Here is a 15,274-nt window from a genome sequence, read left to right as displayed (position 1 = left end):
TTATCAAAAACTAGTGAAGAACAGAACACATTAAATCCATTATTGTAAACTTAAGCTTTTGGTAATTGTTACAAAAAAAATTATTGAAGGCAACTGTTCCCAGATCCTTTATTTTCTCATTGTTTGTAAGAAGAAGTAACATCTGTTCAGTGAAATGCATTTTCCTGTCTACCTTTTTACTTTATTATCTAATTTTGCTGTAAGCCTACGGTAATTCTACTTTCGAGCCTCTTTTGTAACATTATTCAGGTCCTTTCCCAGAGGACAGGAGGCTAGCAGAAAATCCTCTGCCTCTGTTGGGGATCGAACCCCGATCGCCAAGAACGTAGCCAGTACTGACTGAGTTACTCGCTGACATTTGTGTGAATATAAGATGTACTCTTTCTCCACATCTGCATCCTCCGAGACATGGCTTATTATTGGAATATTTCTGATGATAAAACTGGCCTGTTCTAAAGTTGACCAGAAAATGGTTTCTGCCATTAAAAAAATGCAACTACTATGATGATGATGATGATGACAAACAATTGTTTCAAAGAAGAATGGATGAAAGAAACTGCATGAAATGAGACGCAAAGTAACACTGTTCCGAAAGTTGATGTGACTTTGTCACAAAATGACTAGAACAAACATAATATGAACTTAAAACACCTTTTTAAATATGACTTGCACCTGAAGGAAAATTAATTTAATATTTCTGATTTTCTTCTTAACATTAATATGCAAATTCTACAGACCTACATATACATCTTAAATTACAGTAAATACTTCACGGTTCTCGAGACATAAACATCTTTTGAATGTCATTCACTTCATTAGCTACATGTTTTAATAATTAAACAACCGTTAAGAGAAACAGACAAAAAGGGTCAGGCTGTGTTAACATACGAGGCATATTCGGAAAGTAAGTACCGTTTGGACATACCTCCCGCGCTTCATCGAAATTATCCGTTTGCGCATGTACTTCCCATTATAACCAATACTTAAAGCACATTGTGGTGAGTTATTTGTTATAAATTTTATTATATTCGTTTTATCAAGATTTAGGGCCAGCTTGTTAGCAGTAAACCATATTTACTCATATGAGACAGAACTATGTTTGATGTTGAACAGAAATCATCAAAATTTTTATTAGAAATTATGACACTTGTGTCATCAGCAAATATTATGGGTTCTGTTAATTATTTATTATTTTTATTGTTGGAGGAAGGTCATTTATGTATATTATAAAAAGGGCCCTAAAATTGACCCTTGGGGAACTCCACATTTTATTGTTCCCCAGTTTGATAAAAATTTATGATTCTTTTTAGGTGATTTTACTTTGACCTTTTGCTTTCTATCTGTTAGATAGGATCTGAACCATTGCGCTGCTATTCCTTCAATGCCATGAAAATGCAATTTATCCAACAAAATTTCATGATTTACACAGTCAAAAGCTCTTGCTGAATCACAGAAAATTCCTCCAACATGCATTTTTTGGTTAATAGATTTAAGCACTTTGTCTGTTAGCTTGAAGGCCGCATCTTCAGTGGATACACCTTTCCTGATGCCAAATTGTTCCGGGACTTATATGTTGTTAGTATGCATATGACGACTTAATCTATTGTACATAATATTTTCAAGCACTTTAGAAAACGTAGTTAATAGTGAAAATGGCCTGTAATTTGTCATATTGGTTTTGTTCCCTTTCTTGTACAGCGGTCCGGGAAAATGCCTGTGTATAATGAATGATTACAAATGTGGGTTAATGGACGACTAATTAAAGCTGAACAAGCTTTCAAAATTTTACTTGTTATTTCATCATAACCTGATGAGTTTTTTGACTTGAGGGACTGTATTACACTTTTAACCTCAGTTTCAGTGGTTGGAATGATATTAAGGCCAGAAAATTTTGCAGGAAATGCAGCTTTTAAAATGGAAACAGCATCTTCTGTCTTAAATTTAAGCTTTCAGTAATTGTTAGAAAAAACTTATTGAAGTCATTAGCCACTGATCCTGGATCCTTTACTTCTCCATTGCGTATTAGAAGAGATGGCATCTGTTCTGATAAATATGTTTCCTGTCTCCCTTTTTATTATGTTCCATGTTGTTTTTATTTTATTGTCTGATTTTGCTAAAAGTCTACTGTAATGCTGCTTTTATAACATTATTCAGGATTTTACAATGCTTAACATAAAAAGCTCTTGCATTTGGGTCTTTACTGTTCCTACTGTAGATGTACAGACTCCTTTTATGTGTGCAAGATACTTTTATTCTTTGCATAATCCAGCCAGTCTATATTTTGCCTATAGTTTCATATGTAATAGGAAAACTAGCTTCAAAAATATTTAGAAATGTATTCAAAAATGAGATAAACTTATTGTCTTTGTAAACAGATTCCCAAGTTCCACTCTTTAGAAGAAGCTGGAACTGCATGATTGTTTGTTTCATTATTGACTTTTCTTTTCCTCTGTTTCAAAGGAACTAAGTTAGTTGTTGCAGCAATATTATATGATCTAGATAGGTTGTCTTGATAGATGATCTAGCTTCATTATCTGTTTTTTATATTTGTTTAGCGTTTTACAATTATATTAGTGTTCCCTAGGTGGATTTGTTTTTATTTATATTTCTTCATTTATTTTGGTTTGTGTTAATATTGTTTCTATTTTGGGTTTGCCTGTACTTAATACTGTACATGTATAAGTTTAGTTGATCTGTTTACCTCATGGGCTACACCCAAAACTGTGGCCTTTGTCACTGGTAATTCCTCATCACTGAAATTTGCTAATACTAGCAGAACTGTGCCTAAGCAATGGTTTCAAGTTGAACTGCAACCTTGCTTTTCGTTATCCTCGTTACCGTATGGGGTTTGCAACTCGCGGGTCGCCGTCTGAGTGCGACTCGTAGAGACATTTAAGTCTGCAGGCTGCTTTCTATGGTGATCCATGTATACATGGGATACCACACGCGCCGCACAAACGCCTTCTATGTATATTTTAGCGGGCTCCACACAGACAAGTCTTGGTGAAATTTGCGATTTCTCGCCTATGATTTTACTGTATACGACTTGTTTGGTTTTAGGCTTAAGGATCACAGTTTCTTTGCTTTGAACCAACCACGCATTTGATTCGTTTATCACAATTTCTTGTTCTGATTCCCGAAAATTTTCTTCAAATTTTGAAGTTTGGTTCCTTGGAATTTCCTTTTTGTCCTCAGTCGGACTTGCTGGTGCAACAAGACTTTTCTTACAAGGATTCCCAGAGAGTGTTGTGGGTGATCAGTCCATTACACACTCCCTGTACATTTTCCTCATCTGAAGGATCCTGTTGTATCTTTCTAACCGATTTCATATTGCAATTTCTATTTAATTTTAAAATGTAATTATCCAAATCTAAAATAGCTTGCCTCGGTTTCAAAAAATCTATTCCCAGGATTCCTGCTACACTGGTTGGCAGTTTGCAAATTAAAAATGTGTGACGATAGGAAATGTTATCCAAAAGAAACAATAAGGTTTGCTCCCCTTCGACTCTCAGCGTATCACCTGTGACCTGCACGATTGGTACATCTCAAGGGATAGTCGGATATATCCGGCTGTAAAATACTGCAGCAAGAACCGGAATCTATTATAAGAATTCGAAGTACACTCTGTATTCTGACTTGAACAGTAGGAGTGCCATGATCCATTGCTAGCGGTACCACGTGATAGCTTTCGACAGCGTTTTCGGGGTTTGCTAGATGAAAGTAGCTGTCCACCCTTCCATCTTTTACTCGTTTCCCTAAAAACTTTATTTACTGGGGCCAATGCTATAGGAAATTTTGGAGATTGTGTTTCCTGCTGATTGGATTTCGGTGGCAGATTTCTTTTTTGGCCTTGAATTTTGGAAATTCGCTGATAACAATCTCTGGCATAATGCCCTAGTTTGTTGCATTCGTAGCACCGAAGATGTAACTTTGACTGCGCATTTCTAGTCCTAGCGGAATATGTAGGATGCAGACCTGGCCTGCTGTTGAATTGCTTGCTTGTCGCGGATCTTGTTTCAATCGGCCTGAAATGAGCGCGGCAACGTTGCTATGTTACATTTTTCACACTTAATTCCTGAACCCGAATAAAATGTTTCGTTCCTGGATTCCCAATTTAGCCTGATATAAAAGCTCCTTTGTGCCTGCTCATAATGACACTGTTGTAATATGGGGTCCTCTACTTTCTTCACTGTCTTCTGCGCCAATGAACGACAACGGTCCGCAAATTCCTGAGGTGTTTCGTCCTTTCTTTGTCTCGCTGTTTGCAGTTGGACAAAGTGAAATCGATCGCTTCAAACATCCCTTAAAGGATTCCGAAAATGAGCGTTAAAGTTTTCCCACGTAATATCCGGTGCGAGAAGTTATAAACTTCTGCTATAAAATGTTTTGGTCGTGTCGGTCAATTTTAGTATTGTGATTTGAATCTTATCTGATTCACTCAAATTTCCAACACGTGCTGTACTGTCTACAGTTTCAAAAAATTCATTTACTGTGACTGACTTTTCTGAACCTCCCCATTTTGGAATGAAAGATCTTTAGCCGCTGTTGGACGCCCTGTTATCATCTGTGTACGTAGGTTGCTCAATTCTGCCTGTAGGCTTTCTATTTGTTGACGTAATTGGGACTCCGCCATTTTAATAATTCTTAGCACTAGTTGCTAGTTGCTAAGCTTTACTAAAACAATTAGTTTCCAAACGAAAGTGTTTATAACAAAGTAATGAACCGTTTAAAAAAAATTAAAAATAATCTCACCGCTGCCACCAATTGTAACGTTCTACTTTGTATAGATTCGTTCGGATTAGTCTTACTAATGTGGTAGTGTGGCTTGGCATGGAGCAAGGCAAGTTCCCAATGATGCTGGTGTCAGCTTAAACATGCTCAGCTGGTAATAATTCGTCCATGAGGCTACAACTTGTTTCATCAGACTATCACATTTATTTCTAACACTAAGTTTTACATAAATTTCACATTTGATTTAAAACATTACCTTCTTAATTTAGGCTAGTTCACTTTATCCTTAGTATACTCTAGTTACGAAATTTAGAATATTTATTCATCCACCCGTACTAAACTTGGATTCATCTCCTCAGCGCTTACCTGTTAAAAGTAGCCCCATCAGCTGCACCTTGCTCATGATGCCTCTAGTAACCTCCTATCTTCCAAGTTTCGGCCCATCTGGTCTAGATCTCTCTTCAACTTCCCTTCACAACCTTTCCGTTAGCGTTTTCCCATATTTTTGCTGACTGCCTAATGGCTACATCCGCATTTCCGTTTAATGTTTTTTTCATATCCTGAGAATAAGGTGAACTAGCCTTGCAACTTTACTCAATGCCAGGAAATGACATCAACACATTCCTACATGCAATGGTCTACTATACTTACTTCTAACTACATTCAATTCTCTACATTCCTAATTTACAATATGTTAACTAAAAATAATTCACTACAGTTGCATTCATGTAAGACACCGACCCATAGAAAGTCGCGTAGTAAACTTAACCCCCGGTACCTGCGCAGAGATTAAATTAGTCCTTTGAAAGTTTAAAGCGCCAGGAATGAAACTGCAGAAGAGCAAACTCGCATATGCAAAAGTTTGCATTTCACAAACAGCTTTTACCGATTCATCGATCTCATTGGAGCAAATTCGCGTTAACGAAACTTACGTAATTGCAGAGATGACTGTATTTATAATTTTTATTCAGAATCAGCGATGTAAGAATTACGATTTAGTATGAGAATCAGTACGAGAAACATTGTAAAATGTTAATAATTTTAGTAAAATATATTTTTTCACTTTTTGACTTGCTTGTTTCAAAATTGGCTTTATTCTGAATTGGTGCAAATCGAGGGCTACCTGTATATTGTATCTTGCATGAACCAGGATTTTCTTTGCTCACAGTTTTCGGAAGATTTGTCAGACTTACAGCTTATATTACAAGTTCTTGACATAACTAAGGTTTAATAGTCATATATATATATTTCTTATGTTTGAATATGACATTGTTATGCAGTTCTTGGAACTTGTGTGATGTATTTCTTTGTAGGACAAGAAAATTTAGATGACGTTGGGGATCTGGTCCCTACATTTTTACAAGGTCAACAGTTTCTTGGTCTGGGATTTGAACTTTTGAAACAGGCTTACTCATGTCTGGTTGAAAAATGTTCTGCGGCAAATATGCCTTTCCTTGAACTAGAAGTTATTGGTAAGTTATGGCTGAATTTCATATTTTCATTATTATTATGCTGTTTGCTTTGTATTGAAACATATCAGCGTGTCTTAACGAGTGGAAGAATTTGTGTTGGCACAGTCTACTGCTAATAAAAAAGAAATACATTGTATTTAAGTTACTGTTTATAAATATTGTGTAACAAAAGTTTTCCGTAGCTGAAACGTATAAATTTGTTTTATTTTCAGGAATATTTTAGTCAGCGCCTCTTCTAGAAAAACCATAATTTTCATATTCGCATAATTCATACGAGGTTTGAGGTTCTCACAACATTAAAGATGTCACTGTTGGAGAAACATTTTGTCTGCCTGCAAGTTCACATGGCGTTACAGTCCAGAAGACCAAATTGATATTGCCTAACTTATGTGTAACCTGCCATTAATGGCCACGTGGTCCGAGGCGTGGGCCTTGTGCCACTTGGTCACTGTGACCGTGGGTTTGAATCCCACTCAAGGCATAGATGTTTGTCCGTGTGTTTCTGTGTTGTGCTGTCCATGGAGTCCTACCAAAATGTCTATAGATAAAGCCAACGAAAAACTTGGGACCCGCAGATGATCAGGCACTGAAGAACGGGCCATATAAAAAAAAGTTTAACCTTTGCTCCCTCAAATTGTGTTCTCCTTCCTGTTATGACAGTGACATGTAATGTTTGCAACAGATGATTGGCAGACATTACTGGATTGGTGTTTGTCTCATTGGGATGACAACATTCGCCAACAAGCTGTAACAGTATTGGCAGCTATGTTCTCCAAGTACTATGGGCTGAAATTAGAGCCGGGGGAAGGTCAAAGAGCAAGGTGTAACAGAGTAGTTACCTCATATGCAGAGCAGGTGACATCAAATAAAAGACATGCTCGAATGGGCTACGCGTCAGCTATTGGTAAGTGTACATTTACCTCTGAGAGACTTAAAACATGACCTCAAAGGTGAACATTGTCTGCTAAGTTCACCGAATACTATCGGCTGGAATTAGAGCCTAACTTATGTGTAACCTTCCGTTAATGGCCACGTGATCCGAGGCGTGGGCCTTGTGCCACTTGGTTACTTGGACCGTGGCTTTGAAACCCACTCAAGGCATAGATCATCCTCCACACTGTTGTGCCACACCCACCATTACATCTGTCACGCGTCCCGATGTCAGAGATGAACAGTTTGGTCTGACAACACGGAGTAACAGTACCTGAAGACAGCATACAACACAAATAAACTTATCTTAGCTCACAAATTATCACTGCATCTTTCTTATTACGAGGTGCGATCGGAAAGTTCCCAGACTGCGCCTAAAAAAACCTGTACCCTTATCTCAGGTATTAAATTCATCCATCACCCTCGAAGTACTGAACACAACGATCCCAGCGCCGCTGCCAAGCCTGGAAGCATCCCTGGAAATCTTTCTTTGTCAGCCTGTCAAGCACCATCTGCGATTCTGCCTGAATCTCTTCTATCGTCTAAAATCTCCTTCCCTTTAGCTGAATTTTCATCTTTGGGAAGAGGAAGAAGTCACACGGAGCTAAATCCGGCGAATAAGGAGGGTGCGGGATGACGGCCATGGTGTTTGAGGCCAAAAACTGCCGAACTTTGAGGGCGGTGTGCGGTGGCGCGTTGTCATGATGCGTCGCATGTGGAGTTCTTCGTTTAGATTCAGCTGACAGGTCCCATAGCCTATCCCAACAATGTTGCACAAGTCGTTGATGGTACGACGTCGATCTTCGTGAATGGCCTGCCGAATCTTCGTAACATTTTCGGGCGTTGTGCTCGAAGATAGTCGTCCAGAACGCTCGTCATTATCGACAGAGGTTCGGCCATTTTTAAAACGTGAATGCCACACAAAAGTTTGTGCACGACCCATTGCGGACTCCCCAAATGCTTGCATTAGCATTTCATAGGTTTCTGTAGCCGTTTTGGCAAAATTTGATGCACACGCCATTCCGAAATCGCAGGAGGGTCGGTGTAATGCACTACCAAAACGCCCGTAACTAAGAAACAAATGCTAATTCGATGATGCCGGCTGGCACACTGATTCACTATGAATGTAGGCCGCACACCCTAGCGGCAGAAGCTCGTACTACATCCTGTTCGCCCTCTATTGACACAGTCTTGAAACTTTCCGATCGCACCTCGTACTTACCAAAAATGGCAAAAACCTGCACACTATGGACAGACTTTAGAGAAAACCTTTACACAGCGCAGAATCTCACTTTCGTTGTTTTGCTGTTCCACCAACATACGTCAAGTTATTACATCACATTGTTGCAAAGCTGACTAACATACCATTTTTTACACGCAGAAAAATGTAATATAAAAGTGACTTTTCTTGCCTTTACATTTAGTAGACATTTCAATATAAAATACTTTGAGTATTACAAATAGAGGAAATTTAGGTCCACAAAAGTTTCAGGCATGATCACAAACTATCAACACTAAATCTGTGAAATCTGCAGATGTCTTGCGAGCTGTCAGCATGCGGAAAGCAATGAGCTGCAAAGAGCGGAATGTGCTGCGCACAAATCAACATACATTTCAAAAAACATAATCTCTTCCGTTACCTCCACACTTATACTTACATGTACTACCAAGACCTAACTTTAAGAGTAACACATACCAAGAAAAGTACAATATGAATATTGGAATAATTAGAATGCTCCACCCACAGTTAGTGTTTTGAAACAGCTACCACAGCAGTAGGCCGTTCTGAATCTTTATCAGATGATGCCAAATCCAGTGAAGCCTGGGAACTCGAGAGCGTACCTTGCAAGATATCTGGTGACTACTGTCAAAATACTTTACTCGCATGATTGGTAGGTTAATCCACGTCAACGTACTAGCCCTGTCTTTGCAGGAAACTTTCTCGCTTGTGGAATAGTAGCACATGTGCAGTTAGAAACTGCCAGACGAACTCATGAGTAGGCAGGTGCATTATTATGGCGGCAGAATAAAATAATAATCTGTAAAAGCTGGGACAGGTTTCTCCGAGATCTTAAGTTTTCTCCTGTCAATATCATTTCACTCCTGCTCTATTTTCGTCCATTTGGGGAATGGGCAATGAACCTGTTAGTGGCCAAACTTCCACTGGGTAACTGTCTCATGCCATCGATAACAATAACAAAAACAGTAGTCGTGGAACGAAGTTCACTTAGACATGCTTCAGATCAAAATCTTGAGTTAAAATGGCCATAAGAAATTCCTACTTTGGTAGCCATGTCACAAGTAGTCAATATTCTATTATTTCACATTAAGTCATGCACCTGAGCTATCAATTCATCATTCCTACTGGTTGAAGAGTGTCCCAGACACTCCACCTTGAAAACAACAGAAACATTCAAAAAATTGTACTTGGCTCACTGTTGCAACCACAAATTCTACTTGTATCAATTTTCGTTACCGTCTTTCCAGTCACCTCCTAAGATATAACGCACAGAAGCACCACTAAATTGACACACGACAGAAACTCTCTGACCTTAAATGCCAACCAAAAAGCAATGGAATGAAAGATAAACCCGCCCAAACATGCAGTAACAAGTCAGCGCTTCTTCAGTGCAGCTACACCACTACGCACTTCTGATTTACACGAGACATGAATTCGGACCTCTCACATAGTGGTACACTCTCAATGGGCAGGAAAAACTACAACTTTCAACAACTCTGCACACTAAAATTCAATCATAATTCAAACAAAAGTTACTATAAGAACACATATCATTAGATCAGGCAGTACTACCTAATTTTCTTGGTACAAACCTGAAGGCCTGACATTGCCGCCTCTCTAACGCAGGCCCCAAGTTTACCACTGCCATCGATAGAATAATCTTTTAGGCCCTCGAAGAAACAGTCATATATATCTTCCAAATGCGATGTCAACACTGTAAGTAAAAAAAATAAAAGAATTTCTACTTTCAACCATAAAAATTACAACTTCCAGCTACAGCATTTGGAATGTCACACTGAGGTTATTCCCACATTATTTTCAGAGTGTAACTTGCCACGTTCATTCCGATACACGACTTTGGTTATGTACTGGTGCTCTGTCCAGGTAACCTCACCTTAGCTCCATAACATACCATAAAATGACAAAGAATCTCTCTTTCAGAACACACTTTGAGCTTAAAATTTCACAAAAACACTGCAAGAGGTCCTTACTGCCTCCGTCATCAGGGCGATGAGTGAGGCAGCAAGGACCTCTGAAACGTCAGCAAACTTCTACCATAATACGCAGCGCAACAACCCAGAAGACAGTCATCTTCAGACACACTGTCACGGAAACCTCAAATCCTAAATTCAAAATTACCTGGCTCCAATTCGTTGGAAGTAGAAAACGTACGGCAAATCGACGTGAGAGCCTTTAGAGCATCTCGGCGACTTTCTGCCCACGTACCAGTTGTCTGAGTGATCTTGGAGCACCGTATTACGGCAGATATCACTAGATCGAGCTGTTCATCAGGCATAAACCTAGGAAAGGAACCTGTTAAATAACAACAAAATTAATTAGCTATTTCAACAAGAACTCAACTAGGGTATCAGATTCCTTAATTTCTATCACATACCTGACAATAAATAATTTATTAAATTTGAAACACAATTAAGACTTAAGCTAAAAATACATTTGTCAGCTGGTCTTCAATAACTCTGTTGTGGCAAATGGGGAAGAATTTCTACAGCCATAAATTCAACAACCAGGGTATCCAGTTATGACACTCCTTCTACAGAACCAGGCAGTACGCTCAGCTAGTCCAGAAAAGAGCCTCATTTTATGAAACCCCTGGGGTTCATTATCATTTTCATAACAATCCACCACCAGTTACTGCCATGTCAGATGACTACATTCCACACCTTCCAACCCTAAGATTCATTTTAATATTGTCCTCCAATCTACACATTGTCTTATGAGTGGTCTCCTGTTTTCAGGCTTAAAAATCAAAATTTTGCGTGCCTTTCTAATTTCCCCCATGCAGGATTTATGCACCACCCATTTTGACCTCCTTAATTTGATCATCCTAATACTATCAGGAGCTTCTCATTATGAATTTTCTCCGTTGTCCTTTTACTTCATTCCCCTTACGTCCAAATATTCGCCTCAGCATCCTGTTCTGCCCTGAAGTTCGTATTCTCTTCCTTACCCCAAATTCCCACCAACAGCAAAATAAACTCTGTCGGCAAATTGCAGTTATTAATTTAAAGAATTTGGCAAATACAGTTACCAATGAGCTTTAAACGCTTCACTAATTCTAATTTCCTCCCAATTAAGGGTCACAGAAGACTATTTTTTGCACAAGTACAGTCTAAGGTTTGTATTCGTTTCTCGTGAGGTACATTATAAGGCAAGTACAATAAACCAACTTAGCAGACAATGATCGCCTTTGGGGTCATGTTTTAAGTCTCTCAGAGGTAAATGTACACTTACCAATAGCTGACGCGTAGCCCATTCGAGCATGTCTTTTATTTGATGTCACCTGCTCTGCATATGAAGTAACTACTCTGTTACACCTTGCTCTTTGACCTTCCCCCGGCTCTAATTTCAGCCCATAGTACTTGGAGAACATAGCTGCCAATACTGTTACAGCTTGTTGGCGAATGTTGTCATCCCAATGAGACAAACACCAATCCAGTAATGTCTGCCAATCATCTGTTGCAAACATTACATGTCACTGTCATAACAGGAAGGAGAACACAATTTGAGGGAGCAAAGGTTAAACTTTTTTTTATATGGCCCGTTCTTCAGTGCCTGAGCATCTGCGGGTCCCAAGTTTTTCGTTGGCTTGATCTATAGACATTTTGGTAGGACTCCTTGGACAGCACAACACAGAAACACACGGACAAACATCTATGCCTTGACTGGGATTCAAACCCACGGTCACAGTGACCAAGTGGCACAAGGCCCACGCCTCGGACCACGTGGCCATTAATGGCAGGTTACACATAAGTTAGGCAATATCAATTTGGTCTTCTGGACTGTAACGCCATGTGAACTTGCAGGCAGACAAAATGTTTCTCCAGAATCTACCCCCCACAAGTCCACAACCTAGAAGACCAACAGTGACATCTTTAATGTTGTGAGAACCTCAAACCTCGTATGAATTATGCGAATATGAAAATTATGGTTTTTCTAGAAGAGGCGCTGACTAAAATATTCCTGAAAATAAAACAAATTTATACGTTTCAGCTACGGAAAACTTTCGTTACATAATATTTATAAACAATAACTTAAATACAATGTATTTCTTTTTTATTAGCAGTAGACTGTGCCAACACAAATTCTTCCACTCGTTAAGACACGCTGATATGTTTCAATACAAAGCAAACAGCATAATAATAATGAAAATATGAAATTCAGCCATAACTTACCAATAACTTCTTGTTCAAGGAAAGGCATATTTGCCGCAGAACATTTTTCAACCAGACATGAGTAAGCCTGTTTCAAAAGTTCAAATCCCAGACCAAGAAACTGTTGACCTTGTAAAAATGTAGGGACCAGATCCCCGTCATCTAAATTTTCTTGTCCTACAAAGAAATACATCACACAAGTTCCATGAACTGCATAACAATGACATATTCAAACATAAGAAATATATATATACAGTGAAACCTCGATGCATCGTTTTCGGCGGGGGTGGGAAATAAAAACGATAGATGCGGGAAAGCATTAAAAATTTAAAAAAAAACAATGTTTCTCTTTCAAAGTTACTTCTTTTTACCAAAAAAGTCTTTAATGGACAACTGGTTTGTCGAAACTTCACGTTTTAGACCAAACAGAGTACTTTCCACGTTCAAAATGTTTTCCTCGTCACGTTCGCTAATATTATGGGCATAAAAGAACGACTTCACTTTTGCCAATGCAGCGTGTGCTTCGGCAAAACTCGGCACAGCTTCGGGCTCGCATTCGTCGTCTTCCTCACCGCTCCCACCCCCTTCGCGATCGTCACACAACTCATCAATCGTGTTGACTCCGCATGTAGCAAGCTCGCTGTCTACTGCCGCGTAGTCACCAAATTTAACCACGTCTTTCACGGCGCCAAATCTATTCCAGTCTTCGTGAAAGCCATCATGCTCATCCACACTGACGTTAGAGTCTGCTTCTGCGCGAAGTTCACACCCGTAGCCACCTTTGTGAAAACAATTCAGAACAGTTGGTTGGGAGACATGCCGCCAAGCTGCCACTGTGAAATGAATTGCTTGTAGCACGTCAATTTTCATGTTGACATCCTTCCCAGCATCCATTGCACATACAGCTGTTTGCACAAGGCGCTTTCTATACAACTGCTTGAAAGATTTTATGATGCCCAAATCAAGCGGTTGCAAGACGCTCGTGCAATTTGCTGGATACTGCACGACTTTCACATTTCGTAGAAATGTCGTGTCCTTCGGATGAGCGGCACAATTATCAACAAACAGCAAAATCTTTCTGCCTTGTGCGCCCATGGAGGCATCTAGAGAACTTAAAAACGCCGTAAAGATGTCTGTTGTCATCCAAGCCTTTTTGTTGGCGTGATATTTCACCGGAAGTTTTTTCATGTTTTTGAAACAACGCGGTTTTCGTGATTTTCCAACTACAATCGGAACCCGTTTGTCACTACCGTCACTGTTAACACACAGAAGAACAGTAATTCGGTGTTTTGCACGTATTCCCCCGTGGCAAGATTCACCTTTCAATGCCAGAGTCCTATCCGGGAGGGCGTTGTAGAAAAGTCCGGTCTCATCCGCATTATAAATGTCCCGCGGCTCATATCCCTCCAGCAGTGTTGGCAGTCTCTCGAGCCACAGCTCCGTTATTTCCACATCCACAGCAGCACTTTCGCCTTTCCTTTGTACTTGTAATAAAAGCATTTGTGAAGAAATTCACAGTGCACATGCCATTTGGCATCACTGGAACGAAATATGAGTGCACCCTAATTAAAATCGTAAAATTTCTGACAATGAGCACCGCCATTCACTCCAACTATCACCCCTGCACCACTGTCCCCTCATTCCAAAAGGATCTGTGCTGGTTGGGCGACATAACAGGTTACCGCTACTGTGTATTCCAAAAACATTCTGCGTCTTTCGGTATTAATTTATCTCAAAACCCAGCATTTTAATTTCTCAGAAACGATCATTGCGGGAAAATTGTGGGCCGGGACTAAGATTTTTGAACGATCGATGCGATAAAACGATAGTTCGAGGAACGATAGAAGCGGGAAAATGTAACATTATTTTATATGGGATGTATTCGGGACCGAACAAAACGGACGATGCATCCGGGAAAACGATAGTTCCGGGAACGATGGATAGAGGTTTCACTGTATATGACTATTAAACCTTAGTTATGTCAAGAACTTGTAATATAAGCTGTAAATCTGACAAATCTTCCGAAAACTGTAAGCAAAGAAAATCCTGGTTCATGCAAGATAAAATAAACAGGTAACCCTCGATTTGCGTCGATTCAGAATAACGCCAATTTTGAAACCAGTAAGTCAAAAAGTGAAGAAATATATTTTACTATAATTTCTAAAATTTCTCGTACTGATTCTCATACTAAATCGTAATTCTTACATCGCTGATTCTGAATAACAATTATAAATACAGTCATATCTGCAATTATGTATGTTTCGTTAACGCGAATTTGCTCCAATGAGATCGATGAATCGGTAAAAGCTGTTAGTGAAATGCAAACTTTTGCATATGCGAGTTTGCTCTTATGCAGTTTCATTCCTGGCGCTTTAAACTTTCAAAGGACTAATTTAATCTCTGCGGAGGTAGCAGGGTTATTTTTACTACGCGACTTTCTATACTTCGGCCGGCGTCTTACATGAATGCAACTATCGCATAACAGCAGAGATGACTGTACACATCAACCACATGACAGAATCGCACTCGCGGGGACCAACGAATTACCGATGTATAAAATGTATTTTTAAATTCCCTTTATTTTATTTACGTTATTTCAGAACTTTAAATGTAATGTCATTATATAATTCGTCAATGTTTGGGTGCTCGGAACGCATGTCATTGACTTCCCATAGATTAACATTATAAAAGAGTTTCAATTTACAACAACTCCGTTTACGCCGGTTCGT

The 15,274-nt window shown here is 39.2% G+C and overlaps 1 protein-coding gene across 2 annotated transcripts in view; it reads right to left on the bottom strand.

The window, feature by feature from the left end:
* LOC110840615 (uncharacterized) overlaps nucleotides 1–12,679 on the bottom strand; it is a 154,157-nt gene extending 141,478 nt beyond the window's left edge. For both annotated transcript variants that reach the window (XM_087350397.1, XM_087350428.1), the window contains exons 1-4: nucleotides 12,567–12,679; nucleotides 11,626–11,847; nucleotides 10,513–10,686; nucleotides 9,966–10,087 (exon numbers count right to left, since the gene is read on the bottom strand). In XM_087350397.1, coding sequence (XP_087206523.1) covers nucleotides 9,966–10,087; nucleotides 10,513–10,686; nucleotides 11,626–11,847; nucleotides 12,567–12,594 — 546 coding nt within the window. In that variant the 5' untranslated portion in view covers nucleotides 12,595–12,679. The remainder of the gene's footprint in view (nucleotides 1–9,965; nucleotides 10,088–10,512; nucleotides 10,687–11,625; nucleotides 11,848–12,566) is intronic.
* Between the last annotated feature and the right edge of the window lie 2,595 nt (nucleotides 12,680–15,274).

This window comes from Zootermopsis nevadensis, unplaced genomic scaffold (genome assembly GCF_977971745.1).
Source record: "Zootermopsis nevadensis isolate Lab colony 2312 unplaced genomic scaffold, Znev_1.0 Znev_ptg000001l, whole genome shotgun sequence".
Classification (NCBI taxonomy): Eukaryota; Metazoa; Arthropoda; class Insecta; order Blattodea; family Termopsidae; genus Zootermopsis; species Zootermopsis nevadensis.
Note: the sequence above shows the minus strand (reverse complement) of the source record. Positions and strands in the feature narration are given on the sequence as shown.